General features: G+C 38.9%; 1 protein-coding gene across 1 annotated transcript in view; it reads right to left on the reverse strand.

Annotated features, from left to right (window-relative positions):
* LOC108297035 (ceramide synthase 6-like) overlaps nucleotides 1–22,900 on the reverse strand; it is a 158,290-nt gene extending 135,390 nt beyond the window's left edge. Inside the window, exons 1-2 of the mRNA XM_017519665.1 lie at nucleotides 22,814–22,900; nucleotides 16,470–16,565 (exon numbers count right to left, since the gene is read on the reverse strand). Of these exons, the coding sequence (XP_017375154.1) occupies nucleotides 16,470–16,565; nucleotides 22,814–22,900 (183 nt within the window). The remainder of the gene's footprint in view (nucleotides 1–16,469; nucleotides 16,566–22,813) is intronic.
* Nucleotides 22,901–24,175: the final 1,275 nt, after the last annotated feature.

Below are 24,175 nucleotides of genomic sequence, written 5' to 3' on the forward strand. Positions count from 1 at the left end.
ATCAGGAACTACTAGGAACACCTCTGTTCACACAAACTAGAAAAATGAGAAGAGATGAATAAATTCCTGGACGTGCACACCCTCCAAGACTGAACAAGCAAGAAACTCATTTCCTGAACAGACCAATAACGAGCTCTGAAATTGTATCAGTAATAAATAGCCTACCAACCAAAAATAAAATAAAATAAAAAAGAGCCCAGGACCTGATGGATTCACAGCCAAATTCTACCAGATGTACAAAGAACAGCTGGTACCATTCCTACAGAAACTATTCCAAAAAGTTGGGGAGGAGGAACTCTGCCCCAAGTCATTCTATGAGGCCAGCAATCATCCTGATACCAAAACCTGGCAGAGACACAACAACAACAACAAAAAACTTCAGGCCAATATTCTTGATAAATATCAACACAAAAATCCTCAAAAAAAATACTTGCAAACTGAATCTAGCAGCACATGAAAACACTAATCCATCAGGATCAAGTAGGCTTCATCCCTGGGATGCTAGGCTGGTTCAACATATGCAAATCAATAAATGTGATCCATCACATAAAAAGAAGTAAAGACAAAAGCAACATGATTACGTAAACAGATACAGAAAAGGCTTTTGATAATATTCACCAGCCCTTCGTGTTAAAAATTCTCAGTAAACTAGGTATTGAAGGAACATACCTAAAAATAATAAGAGCCATCTATGACAAACCCACAGCCAACACTATACTGAATGTGCAAAAGCTGGAAGCATTTCCCTTGAAAACTGACACAGGGTAAGATCTCTGTCACCACTCCTATTCAACACAGTATTAGAAGTCCTAGTAAGTAAGAGCAATCAGGCAAGACAAAGAAATAAAAGTATAGGAAGAGAGAACATCAAAGTATCTCTGTTTGCAGACAACATTCTATATCTAGAAAACCGTGTAGTCTTGGCCCAAAGCTCCTTCAGCTGATAAACAACTTCAGCAAAGTTTCAGGATACAAAATCAATGACAAAAATCACCAGCATTCCTATACACCAACAAAAGCCAAGCCGAGAGCCAAATCAAAAGAGCAATCCTATTCACAACTGCCATAAAAAGAAGAAAATGCCGAGAAATACAGCTAACCAGGAAGGTCAAAGATCTCTACAATGAGAATTAGAAAACACTGCTCAAAGAAATCAGTGAAGGCACAAACAAATGACAAAACACCCTATGTTCATGGATAGAAAGTATCAATATCATTAAAATGGCTAGACTGCCAAAATCAATTTACAGATTCAATACTATTCCTATCAAACTACCAATGACATTCTTCACAGAACTAGAAAAAGCTATTTTAAAATTCATATGGAACCTAAAAAGAGCCTGAATAGCCAACGCAATCCTAAGTAAAAAGAACAAAGCTGGAGGCATCTCATTACCTGATTTCAAACAATACTACAGGGCTACAGTAACCAAAATAGCATAATACTAGTACAAAAACAGGCACATAGACCAATGGAACAGAATAGAGAGCCCAGAAATAAGGCCACACACCTATGACCATCTGATCTTCAATAAGCCTGACAAAAACAAGCAATGGGGAAATAATTCCCTAAATGATTCTGGGATAACTGGCTAGCCATACGCAGAGAAGACTGAAGCTGCACTCCTTCCTTACACCATATAGAAAAATCAACTCAAGATTGACTAAAGACTTAAATGTAAGAACTCAAAACTATAAAAACTCTGGAAGACAACGCAGGCGATACCATCCTGGACATAGGAACAGGCAAAGATTTCATGAAGAAGATACCAAAAGCAGTCACTACAAAAGCAAAAATTGACAAGTGGGATCTAATTAAGAGCTTCTGCACAGCAAAAGAAACTATCAGCAAAATAAACAGAAAATCACCGAATGAGAGAAAATATTTGCAAACTATGCATCTGACAAAGGTCTACTATGCATCTGACAAAGGTCTACTATGCAGGATCTATAACGAACTAAACAAATTTACAAGAGAAAAACAACCCCATTAAAAAGTGGGCAAAGGAAATCAACAGACACTTTTCATAAGCAGACATATATGGGGTCAAAAAGAATATGAGAAAACAGCTCAATATCTAATTAAAGGTTAGAGAAATGCAAATAAAAACCATGATATCATCTTACACCAGTCAGAATAGCTATTATTAAAAAGTCAGCAAGTTACAGATGCTGGCAAAGTTTCAGAGAAAAGAGTACACTTACATAGTGTTGGTGGGAGTGCAAATTAGTTAAACCATTGGGGAAAGCAATATGGCAATTCCTCAAAGAGCTTAAAGCAGAACTATCATTTAACCCAGCAATCCCATTACTGGGCATATACCCAGAGAAATATAAATCATTCTACCCATAAGAACGTTCGTTGCAGCACTATTCACAATAGCAAACACATGGAATCAATCAAAATGCCCATCAATGATAGACTGGATAAAGAAAATGTGGTTTGTATACACCATGGAATACAATGCAGCCAGGAAAAAACAAACAAACAAAAAAACCAAGATCATGTCTTTTGTGGGAACATGGATGGACCTAGAGACCATTATCTTTAGCAAACTAACACAGAAACAGAAAACCAAATACCACATCTTCTTACTTATAAGTGGGAGCTAAATGATGAGAACTTATGAACACAAGGAAGGAAACAACAGACACTGGGGTCTACTTGAGGGAGGAGTGGGAAAGAAGGGAGAGGAGCAGAAAAATAACTACTGGCTACTGGGCTTAATACCTGGGTGATGAAATAATCTGTACAGAAAAACCCCAGTGATATGAGTTTGCCTGTGTAACAAACTTCACATGTACCCCCAAACCTAAAAGTTAAAATTTTTAAAAATAAAATTATTTGTATTTTACACGAAACATAACTTTTAAAAAAAGGCAAACTAAGGAACAGGGTTTTTTTTCCCACCTCTCCAAAAACAAACTCAAAAAATTATATTCATTATCTTCATTGAAATATGGATGTACCTTTTTTTGCCCCTCTCCTGCTAAGTTAGAGAATCTAAGTGAAAATGTGCTTTCTCACTCTGTGGAGAAAGGAAATCACCCCCCTCCCAAAAAAAAAAAACCCACAGTTTTGCCAGTTAATGAGTAGACATTCTTCTTGGGCAAGGGCGGGTGGAGGAGAACAGAAGAAATAGTTTAAAAACTTCCCCTCTGTCTTATCTCCCCTTTTAGAAGCAACTTTTAATACCCTGAGAACATTCTGTTTATCTCTTCTTTCTAAGTTCAGTCTTACCTCTTCAGTGCCTGGTAAGTCTTCATAACAAGCAGCAAATGCTTTACCTGCCTGAAATTGCCTGTCGGCTGACTTTTCCTGGGTATGCCTAACAAAATCTGCAAGTGATACACAAGAGGCTGTTTCACCTGTGTGTGGACCGAGGCCAGAGACAACAAGGAGCACGGCTGCTGCAGTGGCTAACACAGGTCTCCTTGCCTCCAGCCTTTAATTCACTCTGCACACCGCGACCAGCTTTCCTTTTTCCAGCTCAATCATCTATCACTTCTTTATGCTTTCCCTACTAAGCATAAGCTGAATGCTTGATCCGATCTTTGTTCATCTGCCTCACCTGCCTCTCATCATCCTCATATTTGCTGCCTCCTCTCTTCCCCATCCCCAAACACCACCCTTCCCACATTCCAGACTTACACTTTCTATTCTTCCCCTTCACCTCCTTGCTTCATCTTTCTGAGCTAAAACTTCCTTCATCCTCACTGTCACATGCTTAGTTCAGACTTCTCACCCTATCTAAAAGCCTCCCTCCCCCTTCTCTAATCTTAGAGGTCTATTTTCATCATCACTACAGCACTTATCATGTGCTGCCTAATGTCAAAAATACTTGGGAGCAAGTCACATCTTCTATCAGCCTGTAAGTTGTTTAAGGATAAAGAATATGTGACCTTTCCGCAGAAAGATTTTTATGCTATATCAGTTCTTAACAAAATGGCATTTCCCTCTGGATATACTAGTGAATGCCTTCTGAGAGAGGAGAGACCAGTAGGGGACTGGCATGGTATGGTAGGCTGAATAATGGCACCCAAAGATATCCACATCTTAAATCCTGGAACTTGTGAATGTTACCTTATATGGCAAAAGAAACTGCAGACATGATTAAGGACCTTAGATGGATAAATCATCCTGGCTTATATAAGGGAGACAGAGGGAGGTTTGACTACAAAAGAGAAGGCAATCTGATGACAGAAGCAGAAATTAGGGTGATGAATTTTGAAGATGGAAGAAGCTGCCACAAGCCAAAGAATACAGGCAGCCACTGGGAGCAGAAAAAGGCAAGGCAAGGAATTCTCCCTCCTGAGGGAGATGACAATAATGATCAACTAGTATCAAGACCTAAACTCGGCTTTTAGTTTCCACACTCCCATCCAAAAGGCGACACTAGTTATAAAAATTGATGTATAGAATGGAGCGTTTTTGCTGGTAGCATTCAGTAATCAGAATCTTGCTAGTCTTTGACAAAAACCTCATGCTATGAACACTTCTTGTCCTACATAGAAATCAATTAGAGGAGTCCATTTTCTAAAGTCAAACAACTGGCTAATAAGAAAAGGTAAGTGGGGAATCATTTTCCTGCCTAGCCCCACCCAACAAAAAAAAATTGTAAATTATGTCTATAGGGCCCAACTCAAGTTGTATCCCATAGCATTTAGTAATTTTGTTTTTATAGTTATTTATTTAATAATTCACATGAAATTAAATTAGCAAAGTATCACTTTATCAATTTCTTCACAGATTCATGTACTAGCTTAAGTAAAAACTGAGGCGAGGATGGGAGGGGCTGTGATTAGGGACAAAGTGAAAGGAGCTATTTTCCTTGCTTCATGCTTCAGATAGCAGTGATGCATGTGCATACACACACGTGGGCAGGACACTGTGGTACAGTTATTACCTCCACCCATTCGGATCGAATAGCTAGTGCCAAATATAACTTTTCTGCTAATACTGAACACCATGCATCCTATTAAGAAACTGTGTTATGATACTACATCATTTACGCTTAACCTAATCAAGGGTCTGCTATGAAGAGGAACATGCATCCACAAAGGAGACCCTGGCTATGCTGTGGTTACTGTCCCCTAGTTTGCAAGCCATTATAGACACAATTCCTAGAACACTATCAATTAATGCTCCTGAGCAATATAGGCCTTTACTGTACTCTGGAAAGAGAGGGCAAGTAAAATGCCAAAATGGTTATGCTCCATTCTGCAACATTCACTATATTACCAGGACACCTTGTGCTGCGCCAGGAAGAAGCAAGAATACCTGATTTTCCGGTTTGAGAAACGAAGAGTCAGTTTGATGCTCCCTGATTACTCTGTTAACATTGTAGTAATGGAGACATTATGAAGCATCCTTCAGTCACTTCTTAGTGGTGGGACCCCGGATATTAGCCACCACAGCTTCACTCACCACATCACACATGCATACATGTATATGTGTGTGTACACACACATACTCTCCTTTAAACACAGGCAAAAATACCGGACAATTCCCAACCAACCAACTATTCAGAACTAACATTAAGGGTAAGCCCTTTTAGTTTTTTGAGACAGGGTCTCTTTCTGTCTCCCAGGCTGGAGTGTAGTGGCACAATCATAGCTCACTGCTGCCTCAACCTCCTGGGCTCAATAGACCCACCCGCCTCAGCCACCATGCCTGGTTAATTTATATATATATATATATATTTTTTTTTTTTTGAAGAAATGGGGTTTCATTATGTTGCCTAGGTTGGTCTCAAACTCCTGGGCTCAAGTGATATGCCTGCCTCAGCCTCCCAAAGTTCTGGGATTACAGATGTGTTCCACCACACCTGGCCTAGGGTAGATCATTTTTACTGCCAATTCTACATACATTACTAATGGGAAATAGGGTAACAACAGATAATGAGAATTCTCACCTAATTACTATACCATACTTGATTTCTGTCATTAGTTTAAGTTCTTTCCTCCACAAAATTTTTACCAAATTGTTACAAAATGGCAAAGAGGCATATTTTTTATTTCATTACTCAAGTTTCTGTACACCATCTACTGTATTCTTGGCTGGATATCAAGCACTATAGGAGATTCATGTGGGGTATGAGGCCCTGCTGTGAGCAGCATACAGAACTGGATGGAAATAAATTTGAGATGAAAGCACTCAGACATGATACTTCATACATAAGTACTGAATGATACTGTATGATAATAATGATAATGCCTATTTATTGAACACCTCTCATGGTTCAGGGATGAAGCAAGGTGCTTTACATATATGCAATACAACCTTGCAACCTATACACTAGAGATTTAAAGGGCTTTATGTTATAAGTGTTCAATGGTGAGCAGATCCACAAAGAACCTGGGCTGGTAGGTTTGGGGTAAAGATGAGGATGGTCATTCTATGTACACAATGCTGCATAAGCAAGCCCCATGGAAGCCATGTATCCAGCCTGCCTGGGACAGGAATGTGTGGAGGAGTAGAAAGTCTAAAGACTGGGGGACAGTTTTGCACTTCACTTGCCTTTGTCAAAGTTACTGATGTCCCAAGGAAAAGATGGGGATTTTGTTCAGTGCAATTTCTATGGGAAGCCAGGGTAGAAGTCTCAAGAACAAATCACTTCAACTGATCACAACCAGTTTAAAAGTAAATGACATTTCCAGTACAGTAATACCCATATGGTATTTGAAAGTGAGGCAAGTGGTGCAGAGAAGGGGGAAATGGGGTGGCTGGGGAAGGACAAGGAGTCTGAGCAATCATGTCGCCTGTAAAGGCGTTAAATGGTAATGAAGGAATAGTGACACCAGCATCTGGTAGTTAAGCTCTGCTGGTCAGGATTAAGGATGTAATGTTACAGCAATCCATACGTGGATGGGGCTGAGGGATGGAGGAAAGATCTGAAATGACTCTCTGCCATTTTTTTTAGTTCCCAACTCCACTCAGTCACCATTCTGGGTGTATGGTGGAAGATAGTAGAGAATACAGAGAAGACATGGGTTGGTGGTAGAGAATGAGTAAATAAGATGAGAGACTATAGATTAAGCTCAGGAAAATGGAAAGGGAGGCTGCCCTTTCCACACATACATTATATCTTTTACAATGAGGATAAACAGGAAAACTAACCCTTCTTTGGCTAAAAAGTCCCATCTCCTTATACAACATTCCACTTATCACAAAGCCTCATATTACATAAGTATTTTTAGACAAAGCTTAACTTTTCTGCTAGATTACAAAATCCCTAAAGGCAGGAGCCATGCCTTCCTACATCTGACACATCTTTTGCATAGATGCTTAATAAATGTCAGCTAAACTGAAGTAGGATCAATTTATTATTTATTGAAGTAGGGAAAAGAAGAGTAATAATAGCCTTGGCACCACAAGGTTAAGAGTCTCAGACTGTTTCATCCATGGTGCCCACAATCACTACTGTCATAGGATGGCTGTTCAACAGATACTTAAAGAAAGAATGAACAAATGAACAGAGATCCCATCAGTATGAACAGAAGCTCTTTGGAAGTAGCCATAAATGAAACACCCTTTAAATCCCAGCTTTTTCTACTCAAATGCTTTATGCCCACATTTGCACTCAGCATCATGCAGGGACTGCTTTATATGGCAGCTATAGGCTTCAAAGAAGCTATTAAGTTGTTAAGGTAAGATATATGGTCCTAAGGCCACAAAAATTTGATGCATGTCTACATATATAGACACTTATCCCACTGTCAATATCGAGAACATTTCCAGCACTCACTCCAGCAGGCTCTGTTGTGGACCCCCCCCCGACTCAGGTGAAACTACGTCTATCAATATAGATTAATTTCTATCAAGGAAAAAAGTTATTTTATCCTTCTCACTGTTTGCTTCATTCTGGAAGCCTACATTACTTGAGCACAAAATGGTCATCTTCTCTGTGCTTTGGAATAGTCACTCCAAGTTGACTAGTATCACCAGATTTTTGATTAATAAATCCTAAGCAATGACAGCAAGGGCCCCTGCCAGGTAGGCCCATTCTCATATGCATTAATAAATGAGAAGGGAGGCAAACATAAACAAAACAAAGCACAAACACCAAGCCATTTGTCCCACCTGACAGCAGACCCAGTACCAGATACTCCCTGAACTAGACTTCCGCTGAAATCACACACATGGAGCTATAATCAGAGCATGAGCTGGTCCAATTGGAATTCCTGCTGCTCTGCTCCACATCAAGTACTTGTCCTAAGTACGCTGCCCCCGTTCCAAACACACCCAGACAAGATGAGGCCCTTCCCTGCTGAGAAAGAACATCGGTTTCACAAGCAGAAGTAGAACATCTCATTACTTCCCCCAGAAAGCCGTTCTTAAGCAAAGAACATCTGGTTTGTTTCATTATTGTTGTTGATGAGGAAAATGTTCTATTATAGTGATCATTGTATGTGAAAGCCATTGGCTCTCAGATTTTATAAGAACATACTTGAGTAATGCTTTCCTTGCTGAATTCAGTAAATGATTTTTTCTTTCTGTGTCAGAGAGGTCTCTGATGATGATTCAGCTAATGCAGAGTGAATGTGCAGGTACAGATTTTGATACATGGGTCGATACTTCATATCAAATTACCTGAATCTTCTGCAAGTTACTAGTTTTCTATTTCCCATGGTAGAAGTAGGAGATGAATACTAATGCAATTCCCTTCTCAGGCACTGCCTCCGGCCAAAGGAAGCCTATAGAGCTAGTTTTGTCACAGCATATAAATTAGACCAATGCTTTTCATAGTCAAATTCAACACTAAACTTTTGAGTAGAAGTCTATGCCTTTAGGGGACTGTCTAATAATGAAAATCATATTTAAGCGAGTGTTATTTTAGTAGACTCCAACACGACTTTTTTTTTTTATTTCTAGAGTTTCTACAAAGTTGTTATGCTATCTAGTGAGCTGAAAAGATAAGATTTATGGTTTATAAAACACCAACTCCAGAAACTCTTGTATAATTACAGAAAAGCAAGTACTCAGAAGGCAGCAGCCACCATTTGCTCTTGGAGCACCCCCAAAAATCTTCCAAAAAATCTATATTTCAACTTTATGAAGTCCTAAAGTCTGTCTACCTCACAGCCTGAAGACAGCTGTCAGTCTGAGATACCATTCTCTCAAGACATGGCCTGAACACAATGCAGAGACAATATGAGGAAAGGCTTTTCAATGTTCTTTAGAGAAAATTTTATAAAACCAAAATCAAAGTTTGCATACCATTTGCAGTGCTGATGAAATGAAACGCCTTTATCATATGAAAAAGTTTTTAATTTATCCTAGGCAATGGACAATTTCAAAGTATATTTCCTGTAATGTCAAAATATGAAACCGTCCAAAATAGCTTTTTAAAAAAAATCCCTGAAGTGAATTTTTGCTTATTTATTTTGATATATATATAATAGTTGTACATATTTTAGGGGTGATTTTTTTTTATACCTGTATATAACGTGTAATGGGCAAATCAGGGTAACTGGGATATTGATTACCTCAAACACTTCTCTTTGTCCAACCAGTTTCTTAACATGAATAGTATATAGATGGTCTGCTAGTTACACTGTAGAAAATATATAACATAGAAGGAGAGAAAAAATTATTCTGTGGAATGATATCAAAGGTGTAAAAAGGAATTTCTATACCTACTCTGAAAATTAGGAGACGGTTTCTGATGAGATCCAAAACTATCAAGAATGCAGCAACCACAGATTCTCAGCTTTGCTACTATGAGTTCAGCTGGAAGTAGCAGATAAATAAAGCAGGACAGTGAGAACTAGGCAAACATAAACCGCTGAATTTTGTTTTTTTGGACCAAACTTTTCTATTTCTTCGCCATTTAAATGGAATTCAACCTTTAATTTCTATTTCCTCCTCTTTAAAATTCACAAGCTCATGTTCTTTGATGACCCAGGTATACCTAATCCTATGCACAGTCTTTTCCATTCCAATTCCTACATTTTAATTTTATTGAATAGAAAATAAAGTATTAAAGATATTTTGAAAAAAACTCCAAATTTCTACCTCTAAAAGAGGTCTTCATTTTTATCCACTGCTGTGATTTATCAACATATATAATGGCCACAGTAAAACATACACGTAAGATTGTTACTTACTTTCATGTAACATTCTACTAAACATTTTCAGAATAATCATTATAGTTTTTCTTAAAAAGATCGCATGCCATTTTGTCACTTTGATAATTTAATCAAAATAGTATTCTAATATGAGACATTATGTTCTGCTTTGGATTTGCTATCTTATATATGTGCACATATTCATATACATTTGGTGGATATCCATGACCTCCACATTCACAAGTTGTAATAAGTAACTTCACAATCCATATTTTCTTTTTCTGTGTAATTTTTTCTTTTTTTTTTTTTTTNGTCTCACTCTGTCATCCCAGGGTGGAGTACAGTGATGCAATCTTGGCTCACTGCAACCTCTGCCTCCCGGGTTCAAACAATTCTCCTGCCTCAGCCTCCCGAGTAGCTACAGGCACGTGCCACCATGCCCAGCTAATTTTTGTATTTTTGCTAAAGACAGGGTTTCACCACATTGGATAGGCTGATCTCAAACTCTTGATCTCATGATCTGCCTGCCTTAGGCTCCCAAAGTGCTGGGATTACAAGCACGAGCCACTGCATCCGGCAATTTTTTCTTAAGGATAAGTTCATAGGAGTTGGATTGCCAGGTCAAAATATAGGAACATATATAAGATTATTCTGCATTATCCTGCCACCTTCCAAGGAGGTAGGACCAGCTCACCATACTTATCAGCAGTTTTAAATTCTTTACGGAATTATGGGATATGAACTGAAAGCCATTAGGTTAGTCTACATTACTGATTTTAGAGATAAGGCAATTAAATCCAAAAGAAATTAAGAGGTTTGCTTAAAGGTCATAAAGCTGATTAATGGCAGAATCAAATCACAAACCCAGGCATTCTGACTTCCTTTGCAGGGCCTCAGAGTCACATTATCCTCAGTCTCTCACTGGCCTCAGAATGTCCTCCTCAGAGAGAATGCCAGCCACAGCCAACACAGAAGGAAAGTGAGGTAGGGTAAATGAAAGGGATCTGGAGAATCAGAAAATATGCAGGTAGAGGAAGGAAAAGAAAATGCAATAAGCAGCAGCACTGAAGAGTTTCCTTTGGTTTTTCAAGATCATTTTTGTTTCAGATTGTTTACCTATTTGCAAGCACTGAAGCACAGGACAATGGGTCCGGGCAGGAGGCAGCAACAGAACAGTGTTTTTCACATGAAGGGACGACAATGGACTTACACAAATGATTCCCAGCAGAAACCACCTCTTCATCAGTAATAATTACTGCAATGCCTTGTGTTTCCAAAGTTACGGCTTCCAAAGCACTTCTACACACACTGAGTCTGGGCAAGCATCATTTTCCCATCTTACAGATGGGTTTCAGAGAGCAAGGCTTCCGTTAAGCATAATGAGCAGGGTCAAGAATGAAATCTCAATCTTGACTTCAGACTTATCATCCTATACTGATGTGACTTTTAGTTTTCATGAGTAAGATGAATTTACCAATAAAAAGTTACTTAAACTGCTAGCTTTTTAAAACTTAATTGTTGTTGTTATTGTTTTTAACCTAGACAGTCTAAAGACAGCAAAATAGGCTCCCGTTTTGCTTGGGACGAGTCAATTCATCTTTCTGATATTGTTTTCTTGTTTTCTGAAATAGGAAATTTGGGATAGGCGATCTTTAGGGTCCCTTCCCAATGTTCGTATTATATATCATGTGCACTTCTTATAGAAGTATTTTATGGGGGTCATTCTCATAAAAACCAAATTTAAAGCCTCCTTAAACAGCAACATAGTCCAAGCAATTTTAAGATTTTTTTAAATGACACAAAGAACAAAATCTTACATGGACTCATATTCTAATTGCTAGACAAATTCTATTTTCAGTCTTAAAATAGGCAAAAAAATTTACAATTTTGTTTCCATTTCAGAAAGATTCCAAACTAAGCAATAAGCAAAACAGAACATTCTCAAAAGGGAACACTTCGTGACTTTGTGTGTTGAACTTTGAGAACACCGTATGAACAATGAAAGGCTGCACCTTTGTTCAGGTTGGATTCAGAAAGTCTAAGGGAATGGGCAAAGGACTCAGTCTGAGGGGGTACTTTAACCATAAATTTTCACCCAGCAGTAGTCATCAAGTCAGTGTAACAAGGGGCAACCTTCATGTTTTAAAAATGTAATAAAATAAGTTATAATAAAATTTATCAGAGTGTATTTCAGAATGCAGCAATATGAGACAATTGGGGTAGTTACTGAGATACTATTGTCGGTCTCATAGCAGAGACTATGCAAGTGACACTTCTATTGGCTTTAAGGAGCTGGTGCCTCACCAAGTTCAGCTTCTTAGAAGCACTTGAGGAAGGCTGGAAGGCTGCAAGAGGAAGATGGTACATGCTCCCTTCTGTTTTGCTTCTAGTTCTTGTCATCACTTTCATCCCTTGCCCCCACATCCACCCAGCAGGCATCTTCACTCCAGCAGCAGCAGTTCATTTCAGTGGCAGCAGCTGGTCAGTGTCACCTTTGTCAGAAGTCTTCTCTGGCTCCGTGGCTCTTCCTTTGAGCCTCCAGGTTCTGTAATCCCGTGGTCCTCAGTGGCAGTAACTTCCTGCTATTACTACCTCCACTATGCCTCAGTGCAGCGCTAATGGGTGAGGAGCAATCCTTGAAAGGTCTGTTAAAGGTCCACAACAACATAATGATCTAACACCAGAGGTAAATTAACTAGATGACTAAGCACATTGCGTTCAGCTAATTTTTCTTCATAGGTAGACTTTCTCAAAAATCAGTAGCTGCTTTACATTCAGGTGCAAGCTTCTTATCTCATTGCAGACTGGCAGTAAACAGCAGATCAATTTACTCTGAGAAACACAGGCTTCGTGGTTCCCTCTGGTTAATGATTCTTTATATTACAGTCACTCCTAAAATTAACTACTGTGGTTTCTATCTCCTGTGAACCCCTGACTGATATTGAAATTAGACATAGGTATATCTTCAGTAACGTTTCTTTTACAGAAATGCAAGTGAGCAAAATAAATTAGGATGCAAAATGTACCATATGGGATGGGCGTGGTGGCTCATATCTTATAATCTCAGCATTTTGAAAGGCCAAGGCGGGCAGATTACCTGAGATCAGGAGTTCGAGACCAGCCTGGCCAATGTGGTAAAACCTGTCTAAAATACAAAAATTAGCTGAGCATGGTGGCACACGGCTGTAATCCTCGCTACTTGGGAGGCTGAGGCACAAGAAGTGCTTGAACCCAGGAGGGGGAGGTTACAGTGAGCCAAGATCGTGCCACTGCACTCCAGCCTGGGTGACAGAGAGAGACTCTGTCTCAAAAAAAAAAAAACAAAACCACATGGTCAGACAGCTGGAAGTAAGTTAGCCTAACATGTAGATTATTAGGAAAAATAGAATCTAGGAAAATGTGTTAATTTGTACGTATACACTGTCTGCTAAAACTTCAGAGCACCTTAAGTATTTGTAGGTCTTCTTTAACAAAAGCATTTGACTCTGCCAGTTATAATTATGAGCAGACCCTCTCGTTTAAAGCAATTACAGGAACAAACTATTAAGTCAGGCTTACTTTCAGTGTTTTATATATTTCCTGTGAACACAGCAGTAGCTTTACTGAATAGTTTACTAACATGTCTGTAAGGTCAATGTTTTCTAGTGTCTACTTCCCTATTTTTTTAGGGTAGGATGGATACTTATTAAACCACCCTAGAAAATGAGACACAACAGGCTCATTTGACCTACAGCCAGAAGAAAACTGGTCAGCGCACTTTTCTAACAGCACATGTAATCATCTACATTTTTTATTCTAGAAGTAAAGGCAGCAGCAGCCTCTCATATCTTAAAATGGATCCACTACACTGTTATTATGAGAATTTTCCTACTGTACTTCTGGAAGAATCTGAACACAAAGACAAATTTATGCTGTATTGATAGAACTATATGTTTCTTATTTTCTAAAATTTAAGGTATTATACAAATTTGAATTACCTTATTTTGATTATTTCTGACGCTGCATCCCTAATATTTTTCTCTCAGTTTAGATGGGCAAGTAGGTTGTCCAGTCCAAGAAAGTTAATACAAATATTTTAAAAATATACATTAAAAGAAGCATTTAAAGTTCTATAAATAAACAATAATGATTTGGCTAGGTCAAGTCTGCTAACCAGAGAAGAAAGTCACTTGGAAATCATGCTGAGGTTAGGGCAGTTAGGGCAGGCTGGCCAGCCAGAGAGAGCTCTGGAATAAGAAAGAGGAGCATGTGTTTCATGTCAGGTTCAGCCTTGAATAAACTGTGTGACCTTTCGAATGCCACCTACCCTATTCTGGATTTCTGCCTCCTCCGCTGTGAAATGAGAGGGTTGGACAAGATAGCTTATGAAGTCCTCCAAAGCTATTTCAGTCAGATGAATTCTATGTACACATTTCTACTTCACATTATGATTAAGACTTATACACAGCTCATCGAAAATTGCAGGCTACTTGGAGGGAATTAAAGAAAGAAACCCCCACACAAATTAATTCAACAAGAAGAACAATGTCTAGTTCTTCTTTCCTTTTTTTTTTTTTTTTTAAATTTTTTTAACCAGAAGCAGTTGAAAGGAAATTGGCACAGAACTGGTCTGGTTTAAGAAAAAATAATTTCCATGGAAACATTCTACTGACAGTTCCTCTTCCTGCTTTATGCGGACCCACTGAGGACTGGTTGATACAAATTATTCTCATTCCATTCAGTTTGTTTAGGGACAGAGTGAACCAGAGTAAAGTGTCAAAGTGTTTCTTGTTCTGATGACAGATAACCACACTGCTGTATGAGAGCTAAAGACACTGTATCCAGCAGGCCAAGAGGAAAAGGGCAAAAAAGTGCTCATATTATCTTTCCTTTCTCACCATCAAAGCCCCTCACCAACAGAACCAGGCATGAATCCAAACCTTGACCTTAGTTAAGAACTTGACCTTCCTATGAAGCACACCTCTGACACATCAGCTAAAATTCCATCCAAAGCTATCTCCTCTTCCAAGGTAGTCAAGTTACAAGCACAAAAGCTCTATGGCCATTCTGTTTTTTTCTAGGTAAGTAAATTTGAAAACTAGAACTGTAGAATTCCAAAATAAGCAGTTTAAACTATGTTTATTTACTCCAGTTGAGAATTTCTTCATACACAGAAACCCCACAGAGTAAAACTCATCTTTTTAAATTGATTCGAATGGCCTCTGGCCATACGGTCTTATTAAGTGAAAATAAGTGCAGTTACCAAAGGAAAAGACTATAAGTAAAAAAAATCCTCTAGAAAAATATGATAATGGGAAACAACCACTATTTATAATAGAATTCACCACAGGCAGACAATATCTGGTAAACCAGATTTAAAAATTTTAAATGTATTTAAAATTTCCATGTCAATATTTAAGATTAATAAAGCATAATATTTGGTGCATTATTAATTTTAGGAAAAAAAAATCTGTAATAAATAAAGGTAACACTGATATTACTTTGGAGGCTAATACTACAGAGAATTTAAAAAAATAATTCCCTGGCCAGGTGCAGTGGCTCATGCCTGTAATCCCAGCACTTTGGGAGGCTGAGGTGGGTGGATCACAAGGTCAGGAGATCAAGACCATCCTGCCCAACATGGTGAAACCTCCTCTTTACTAAAATACAAAAAAACTAGCTGTGTGTGGTGGTATGTGCCAGTAGTCCTAGCTACTCGGGTGGCTAAGGCAGGGGAATCACTTGAACCCGGGAGGCAGAGGTTGCAGTGAGCCGAGACAGCACCATTGTACTCCAGCCTGGGCAACAGAGCAAGACTCTATCTCAAACAAATAATAATTATTCCTCATGTTATGCCAAATCACTATTGTTAATATGTGTATGACTATGAGAAGATGGGTCTTCATTAGATTTAAGGAGACTAATCTGATAGTAGTTCCAGTAAAACCTGAAATGACCTGGAAAAAGACTATAGCAGCCACAAAGAATTACTTTCATAGATTCAGGTGCCTCAGTTCAAGCGGGATTATAGTAAACGCAATAGCAGGAGAAAAAAAGTCCATGAAAGAAACTATAAGAAATATATATATAGTTATTTCTACTGGTGAAGAGTATAGTGATAATACACACTGCAAAAATTCATGTTCTCAAATTGTGTGATGTGGAAACTCTAACTTTTTTCAAAGCATCAGGCAGATTTTATAAGCTTCCTGTACCAAAAAAGTAATAAATTATCCACTGGAGTAAATATGGGACTTAGCAACATCCAAAATATTTTTGTAAGTCAGATGAAAATGCACAAATAATTCTTATGAAGCCTGTTATGATTATCTAAAATATTGTTAGTCATCTACTTAAAAAAAAAAAGATGGGATATAGACTTACATAACAATTACATAAAATATTTTGAGAGATCCTACCTTTTTCAGGAATCTGACTCCATAGGTAAATACATAAAGGTAAAATGAAAATCTCCACCTGTAGAGGATTAAAAAAAATTCTGTGACATTCAGTCTCTATATTCATAGCATATACTCAAATACGTAAGGGAGGGAAGAGAGTTCCTTAAACTAAATTTGCCCCCTCCCACAACTAGGGATTAAACTTAACGAGTAATTTCAGTGCTAGCTGAACCCATACACTGGTAAACATGGCTTAAATATTTTGAGTATTATATTCATAACTTGATTTTTATTGTTAATTGCAATATTGGCCCAATCACTCATTTTCTCATTCTCTAACATGTGAACTTCTTGTTTATCACTCATGAAGGGACATGGCTCAATAATATGAAGGTGTAATATCTGAATCAGAGAAATAATAGAAAACTAACAACTTGAGTTAACTGAAGTTCATATTTGTTTTAAAAAATGTTGCTAAAGGAAGGCATATAGACTCTAAAAAAATCAAATGACAACTATAAATGACAATCTTAAACCATGCCAAACTTATGGTTTAGCTGTGACTTTCACTTTTAATGAAGAAAAATTTTTAAGTTTTCTTTTGATTTTAAATGATGGAAATGTTTTAAGTCTTTTAAAATATAAGATGTGTGTGTGTGTGTGTGCATGTGCATACACACTTATTACAAAAAACTCTTACTCTAGTACTAAATAATTTTATTTCTTGTACTTTCTATGAATAGCTGTGCCTTGGCTGAATGTCACTAAATGGCATTATTCCTGATGTCATAAAAAAAATCCTTGTAAGTAGACAATTAACTTATTGTAGTATCAAAGTAAAAAACTTAATTTTAACTCCATCTCTATTACCAGCCTCTCAGTGGTTATGGGTGAGAGTGATGACAAGTTTCTGTTGGTTATACAAATTCTAGATCAGAAATTAAAACCAAGGATGTATTCATGGGCGTGTAACTTAGGCAGTCACATAAGACTTCATACTTGATTTAATGCTTTGCTGTTGCCATCTTGAAATTCTTAATAGTTGTTGGACAAGAAACTCAGCATTTTATTTTGCACTGGATTCTGCAAATTATGTACCCAGCTCTGGTCAAGACAGACTGAACTAAGTTTAGGCAAATCTGTTAATATCCTTTGACCTCAGTTCCATCTCTATAATGGGAGAGTGGGTTTGTGCTCTAATGATGCCTGAAGGATTTGGTAGCACAAGTATTATCTCTACTTTTTTCTAGTCCCTCTCAATCCTTCTTGTATGGAACTAGCCTACTTCATGCATTTGCCTTATTTGTCTGGCCCCTGGAGGCAACTGAATTTCCAACTCTGAGATTAAATTATTTATAACAGCTGTTTCAGGTCTAAGACTCTTGTTAGTAGGCAGTGATCAGGCAGTTTTTATGTATAATAAAAGTTTTAAGAAGTCATTGGAATTCCTACCATCACTTATGTATCTACATTTTATTTCATCACAAAAATGACCCAGTTTTCATAACACATAGATTCTATTACAGGAACACTGATGCCTGCATCGTTTGAATAGCAACTTGTGATGAATATTTACAAGGCAGAGTTTATTTCCACAAAATATCTGAAGAAAGCAAAATTTTCAAGCATCTTGCGACTTGAAAAAGTACTTAAGTTGTGGAGTTTCATATGTTATAGTTTTAAATGCTAGCTACCAGTCCCTGATATTCCCTGCCAAACTTTTACTAAGATACCTGTAAAACAGATAAATAATAAAGTTCATGTCACCATGAAAAGAAAGATATGACCTTCAACCTACTGCTAGAATCAGGCACGAATTCTTATAACAGAAAAAGAATAAAATTAGATGTAAAAAACCTGATTTGCAGTGAAAAGTCACAACCCTTGAAAGGGATAGGGAAATCTTCATCTGCATATCACCCTGTATCCACTTTCTGCCATCTTGTATAGAAATGCAAAAATCTGTATCATTAAGAAACTTAGTCCTTTGTCACAAATGATTACGTTTTTGGAGGCAGCAAGAGAATCCCCCACCCCATAAGTTAGTGATGGCTACTTTCAAATGCCAGCCAGGAAGAAGGAGATGCATTGTGCAACCTGGCAGTTTCAGTGACAGAAAGGCAAATTTAGGGACAACATGACCTATGAAGGTATTGCATTTTAGAGGCTGGAGTTCTTACATAATCCATATATAAATTAACAAAGAACAAGGCACTGGAGATAGCTGCTTTATATGAAACTCTTTCACTGAAAATGGGTCCACTGAAAATGGGTCCAAGTCTATAGACATCAACCTGCTACAAGGTCAGTGATCTAAAGGTGGACTTTTACTAACCAACAGGAGAACAGAGAGCGGGGCTGAGTGCAATCTACATATCCCCTCTGTGAGCAGGTCTAGATGAGTAACTCTTAATTCTGGAATGAAAATAACAGCGCAATGTCAGCATGGGTCTACTAAGTAGTAATAAATGTGAAAAGAAAAGGGCAAGTCAAAGATTCAAAGGAAGAACAGTTTTCTGAAAATGACTTCACAGAGGAATCATAAGTAATTCTTAGGAAAGTTTTAGGCATTGTCAATATAATACAAGAAGATATGACCCCTAGAAACAAAACAAAGTCAATAAAAGACTGCTGGGTAAGATAAAGAGATTATAGGTGAAATAAAGTAGCATTGCACAGAGTCTGCAAAATGAAGTGCAGCATTATTACCCACTGGAGGGGGAACATAGACACATACTGTATAAAATTAAGTCATTTACATAGAGGGTAAACACCCCTATAAGGCCAGAGAAAAGTACCAACGATGAAAAAAGATCCTAGATCTGGAAGAGCAGAAAACATATCTAATTATAGTTGTTTCTCAGGAAATGCAAGAACTGAAATAGAATAATCAAAGACAAAAAGACTAAAAAAATGTGAACTGAAAAAAAAAAAATGACAACTAAATTGTATTCCAAACAATATCAAATCAAAGCGATATTCTGACTGAAATGTCGAATCCTAGGTTTAAAGTTAAAAAAAAAAAGTACTTCAGTGTTGAAGCACAAAAACAAGTCAACACACATAAATCAAATGAAAACAAATCACCATCAAAGGAACAAATACCCAGTTGGTCTTAGAGTTCTCTGCTGTATTATTAAATGTCAAAAGAAAGGGAAGACTCAATCAAAGATAGCTATTGCCAGGCAAGCTGCCTCTCATTTGCAGAGGAATATATGAACCGTATTCTCATATATTCAGAGGCTCCGATAATATATTATTCATTAACCTTTATGAAAAAATTACTTAAGCCAACTCTAGCCCACCAATATACAAACAAAAAATAAGATTTCAGAAGTGTAATTCTAGCATAAGACTATCGTTAGCAACATAAATCATTGCCCTAAATTTCACTGCCAATTTAAATGCTCTTGTTCTTAAGGGATAATTTAATACAAAATATTTAGTAACAATAATCAAGGGATGAATTCTCAGATTAACGAAAACAAGGAAAGGAAGCATTAAATTCATTCTTACAGGAAAATTTCAAAAGATTTCTTTTGATAAAAGAAATATACTAAGACTGTTTCTTTAAAAACTTAAAAGATTACTCTTGGTTAAACAAGGTAAATTAAACACATCAATTTACCTCTGTGCCTTTATGAATGTACCACTAAAAGAGCAAAGAGGGATTTTGTTCAGTAAAGCATAAACTCCCAAAGACACAAAACTCAAGTGAGGACAACCACCCTGTTTTAGGGCTGACAGCTGAAGGGAAGGAATATCAGGTTAGTCAGTAGAACTGGGAGCCAAATCCTTAACTATCTGTGGAGGATGCTCAGAAGGACCACCAATTCTCAGAAAGACACCAAATAAGGAAACAACTTTGTAAGACCAGTATTAGAAAAAGAAGCCTAGGGATTAGCCTGTCCAAAGCCACACACTTGGTAAGTCGAAAAACCGGGACACAAACCTAGCAGTGACTCGAAAGCCCTCTCTCAAATTCTACAGAATTAGAGCACACTGCTTTGCCTAGAGACGTCAATGTGTTCCACTACATTTGCTTGGATATGGAAGCCTTTTATATCTTTCAAACCTGAAAATTAGAATAGGAAGCTGGTAAAAACTACCACCCACTGAATCTGGTTTATTGTCCTTATGCAACAAGGTTGAACTGGGCTCTTTGTTAAAATCAAGACTACTAAAATGTGCATTTGAAGCAGAAAATCAGAGCATTTAGGTCTCATGTCTTATTGCCAGGTGTCACCCAAAAAGCAAGGGATTATCAACTACAGAAGCTGCAGAAGCAGGGGAATCATCCAGAGCAGCCCCCATTCAACTCAGCACCTGTTTTAGGGAGACCAGGGCAAGTATATGAGGGCCATTTTATTTACAACTTTTATGTAGTGCTTCCTCTATCCCCTGAGTTCTTCTAAGCACTTTACGAATAGGAAGTCATTTAATGAAACTATTCCGCATAACAAGGTAGGCACTATTATCAACATCTTTATTTTTATTTTTTCCTGATGAGGAAATGAGCACAGAGTGGGTTTAATTACTTGCTGAAGGCCACACAGCTAATAAGAGAGAAAGTCGGGATTAGAAATTAGACTGTTTGGTTCCAGCATCCAAACTCTTAACCATTAAGCTTTCAGCTTCTTCCTGATTTTATACCTAAAAATTGAAGACAATGTATTCAACTAAAATGGTATTTCTAACCTGCTGGATATTAGTGGATGCTGCATAATTGAGAATAGGTTCTACCCTGATGAACAGCAACTGACTGCTTGCAAACCTGGGGATAGGAGAGGACTGAAAAGACACTCATTTTCAATACCGGGGTAGCTAAAATATTATTAAGCTTATTAACAGTTATTACCATCTGGGTAATAACTCTATAATAATAATTTCTCTGTCCTACTCACTCATCTCTCTACCTGCTGAGACACTATGGCTCCTTCAGGATTTATGTCAAATTCCAGCTGCTCCATAAAGCCACCCTTTCTGGATGCTGCAACATGGAAAACACTGTAATTCTGACTTGTTCTTTACCTCTTTTCCTTCTCTTTGATACCCACAAGCCTTTGAATTGCTTGTAACTTCCAAGTAGAGTAAGACTCAGTTTTATTTATCTTGGCATTTTTTTTTAAATTTTTTTGCACTTTAGGTTCTGGGGTACACGTGCAAAACATGTAGGATTGTTGCATAGGTACGTAAATGGCAATGTGGTTTGCTGCCTCCATCTCCCCATCACCTATATCTGGCATTACTCCCCGTTATCCCTCCCCAACTGCCCTTCCCCCCTCTGCCCCTCCCTTATTCCCCACCAATAGACCCCAGTGTGTGATGCTCCCCTCCCTGTGTCCATGAGTTCTCACTGTTCAACACCCACCTATGAATGAGAACATGCAGTGTTTGTTTTTCTGTTCTTGTGACAGTTTGCTGAGAATGATGGTTTCTAGATTCATCCATGTCCCTACAAAGGACACAAACTCATCGTTTTTAATGGCTGCATAGTATTCTATGGTGTATATGTGCCACATTTTCCCTGTCCAGTCTATCGTCGATGGGCATTTGGGTTGGTTACAGGTCTTTTCTATTGTAAACAGTGCCACAATGAACATACGTGTATATGTGTCTTTATAATACAATTGTGATATTGTGCTCGCCTAGAGCCAGAACCGGAGCAAAACTATTTTATAAAATGCAAAACTGTTTTTAGATAAGTTGAAATGGCTGCCCCATTCTCCTTACAATAACTACTGTCCTTGGCCTCTGTGAATAGAACTGCCAGTTTGTTCCTCAAAACTATGTAAAGCTGCTTACCTTTTCTTATCAGTAACTGCTAAAATCTGTGACTTCTATCACCACCCAGACGATGTGTAAACAAATGTATATCCTGACTTCTGTAAACCACGGAGGTAACAAACAGAATGACAAAAGTCCCCTAGCCCTTGGAATGTCCGGAGACCCCCGCCCTTGTCTCCACCCAGGAGGTGAATCACAGAATCCCCTAGTCCTTGGAATGTCCGGAGACCCCCGCCCTTGTCTCCACCCAGGAGGTGAATCACAGAATCCCCTAGCCCTTGAAATGTCCGAAACCTTATCATCCCCATCCCCGCCCCTCACCCCTACTCCCAAGGTGGTTTTTCGGGTATAAAAAATCATGGCACCCTCCTTTTGGCACCACAGGTTGGAGAGACGTGAGTCCTCTGTGGTCGCCGGCATAAATAAATGACCCTGCAATCTGGCATACTTTTGTCTTGTGGTAACTTTCTACGCTCTGGTCAAATACAACATTTGGAGGCCCCAGCGAGATATTCTCTTTTTGTTATCACCAGACAAAAGCCATCTCAGAATCTCGACCGGGCGGCCGCTCCCACCTTGGGGGCCTCTGGGGAGGCGCCCCCTGTTCTTTCCCAGGGCCCCGGAGAGCCACCGTGGAGGATAAGCGACCTCTTGGCCGACATTCACCCGAAATTCCTCAGGGTCCTAAAAGAAAAAGCCTCCGGAGGTAAGTCTGGTCTGGGCCTGTGTCGGGGGACTGACGAGTCATTGCAACTCCGACCTGGCAAGCCTCACCGAGACGTCGCTTGAGGCTTCTGGTAGCTGGTGCAGGGGGTACCAGCGTTCGCTTCTGGTGGCTGTCATAGTGGGTGACAGCCTTCTGGTAGCTGGTGCAGAGGGTACCAGCGTTCGTTTCCAGTAGCTGGTGCAGAGGGTACCAGCGTTCGCCCCTGGTAGCTGGCATAGTGGGTGGCAGCGTTCAGTTGTTTTCCGTAACCTCTGTGTGAGTGAGAGAGTGAGTGTGTATATATGTAGTCCCATGGCTGAAAGGCTACGGGGCTTGTGTGGGCCTTCACCCGCGGTTCCACTGGAGCGTCGTAGGGCATAACGGTGATTCACCTCAGAGCTGTCCTACTTGGACTTCCATCCTGAGGTGACCAGGCCCGGGGATTATACGGGTACACCTTAGCCAAGACGCTCCTGAAAATTCCTCCGGGAAAGTGGCCGGGCAGGCGTCTGAGTGGTCTCCCATCTGGGGGGCACCCACCCTTTGTCTGTCACTCCTATATGTGGTCCTGTCTAGTCTGTAAATTTGTCAGTTTTATTAGACTCCTGCTAGCAGACATACACTGGTTCAGGCCATGTTCCCTTGAGGTGGGAGATATCTTACAGTGGTTGACAGACCACTGGATGCAGGGAACTTTTATTGATTACACCCCAGCAGAAATTACTCTTTTCTCTTTCTTCCTCATCTTCTTCTTCTATCACTGAGGCCTCACTCTTTCTTCCTTTGCCATGTGGCAGATAGTCTTAACTCTAGTTGTCTTTATTATTTTCCTTGTTATGGTCATTGTGGCCTGTAAATTCTCCCAGCCACCTCCACCGGGAAAAGAGTACTTTTGCCCGTGCTGGGTCTAATTCCATGTCGGGGAGGCTGTTGTGCCCCTGACACCTTGGAGGTAGTTTCTTTAGAGCTGTGGGGAACAAAACCCTAGATCAGAGTTTACAGGTGCTCTTTCTCAAGCTGGGATGGAAAATAGGTAACTGTCTATTCTGCCAAGAAAGTGTCCAATGTTGTTATGGGCAGTGCCCAGTGGTGCATCATAGGGAGGCAGAGAAGAATTTAATACTTTTCAGAATCTCTGGATGCTAGCTCAGTTTTTTTAAACTGACACTAAGAGCATTTTTTCTCCTTTCTCTGCAGGCAGTCAGCCCCGCCCAGCTTTCAGGGGACAGTA

The sequence above is a fragment of the Cebus imitator genome, unplaced genomic scaffold (genome assembly GCF_001604975.1).
Source record: "Cebus imitator isolate Cc_AM_T3 unplaced genomic scaffold, Cebus_imitator-1.0 Scaffold765, whole genome shotgun sequence".
NCBI lineage: Eukaryota > Metazoa > Chordata > Mammalia > Primates > Cebidae > Cebus > Cebus imitator.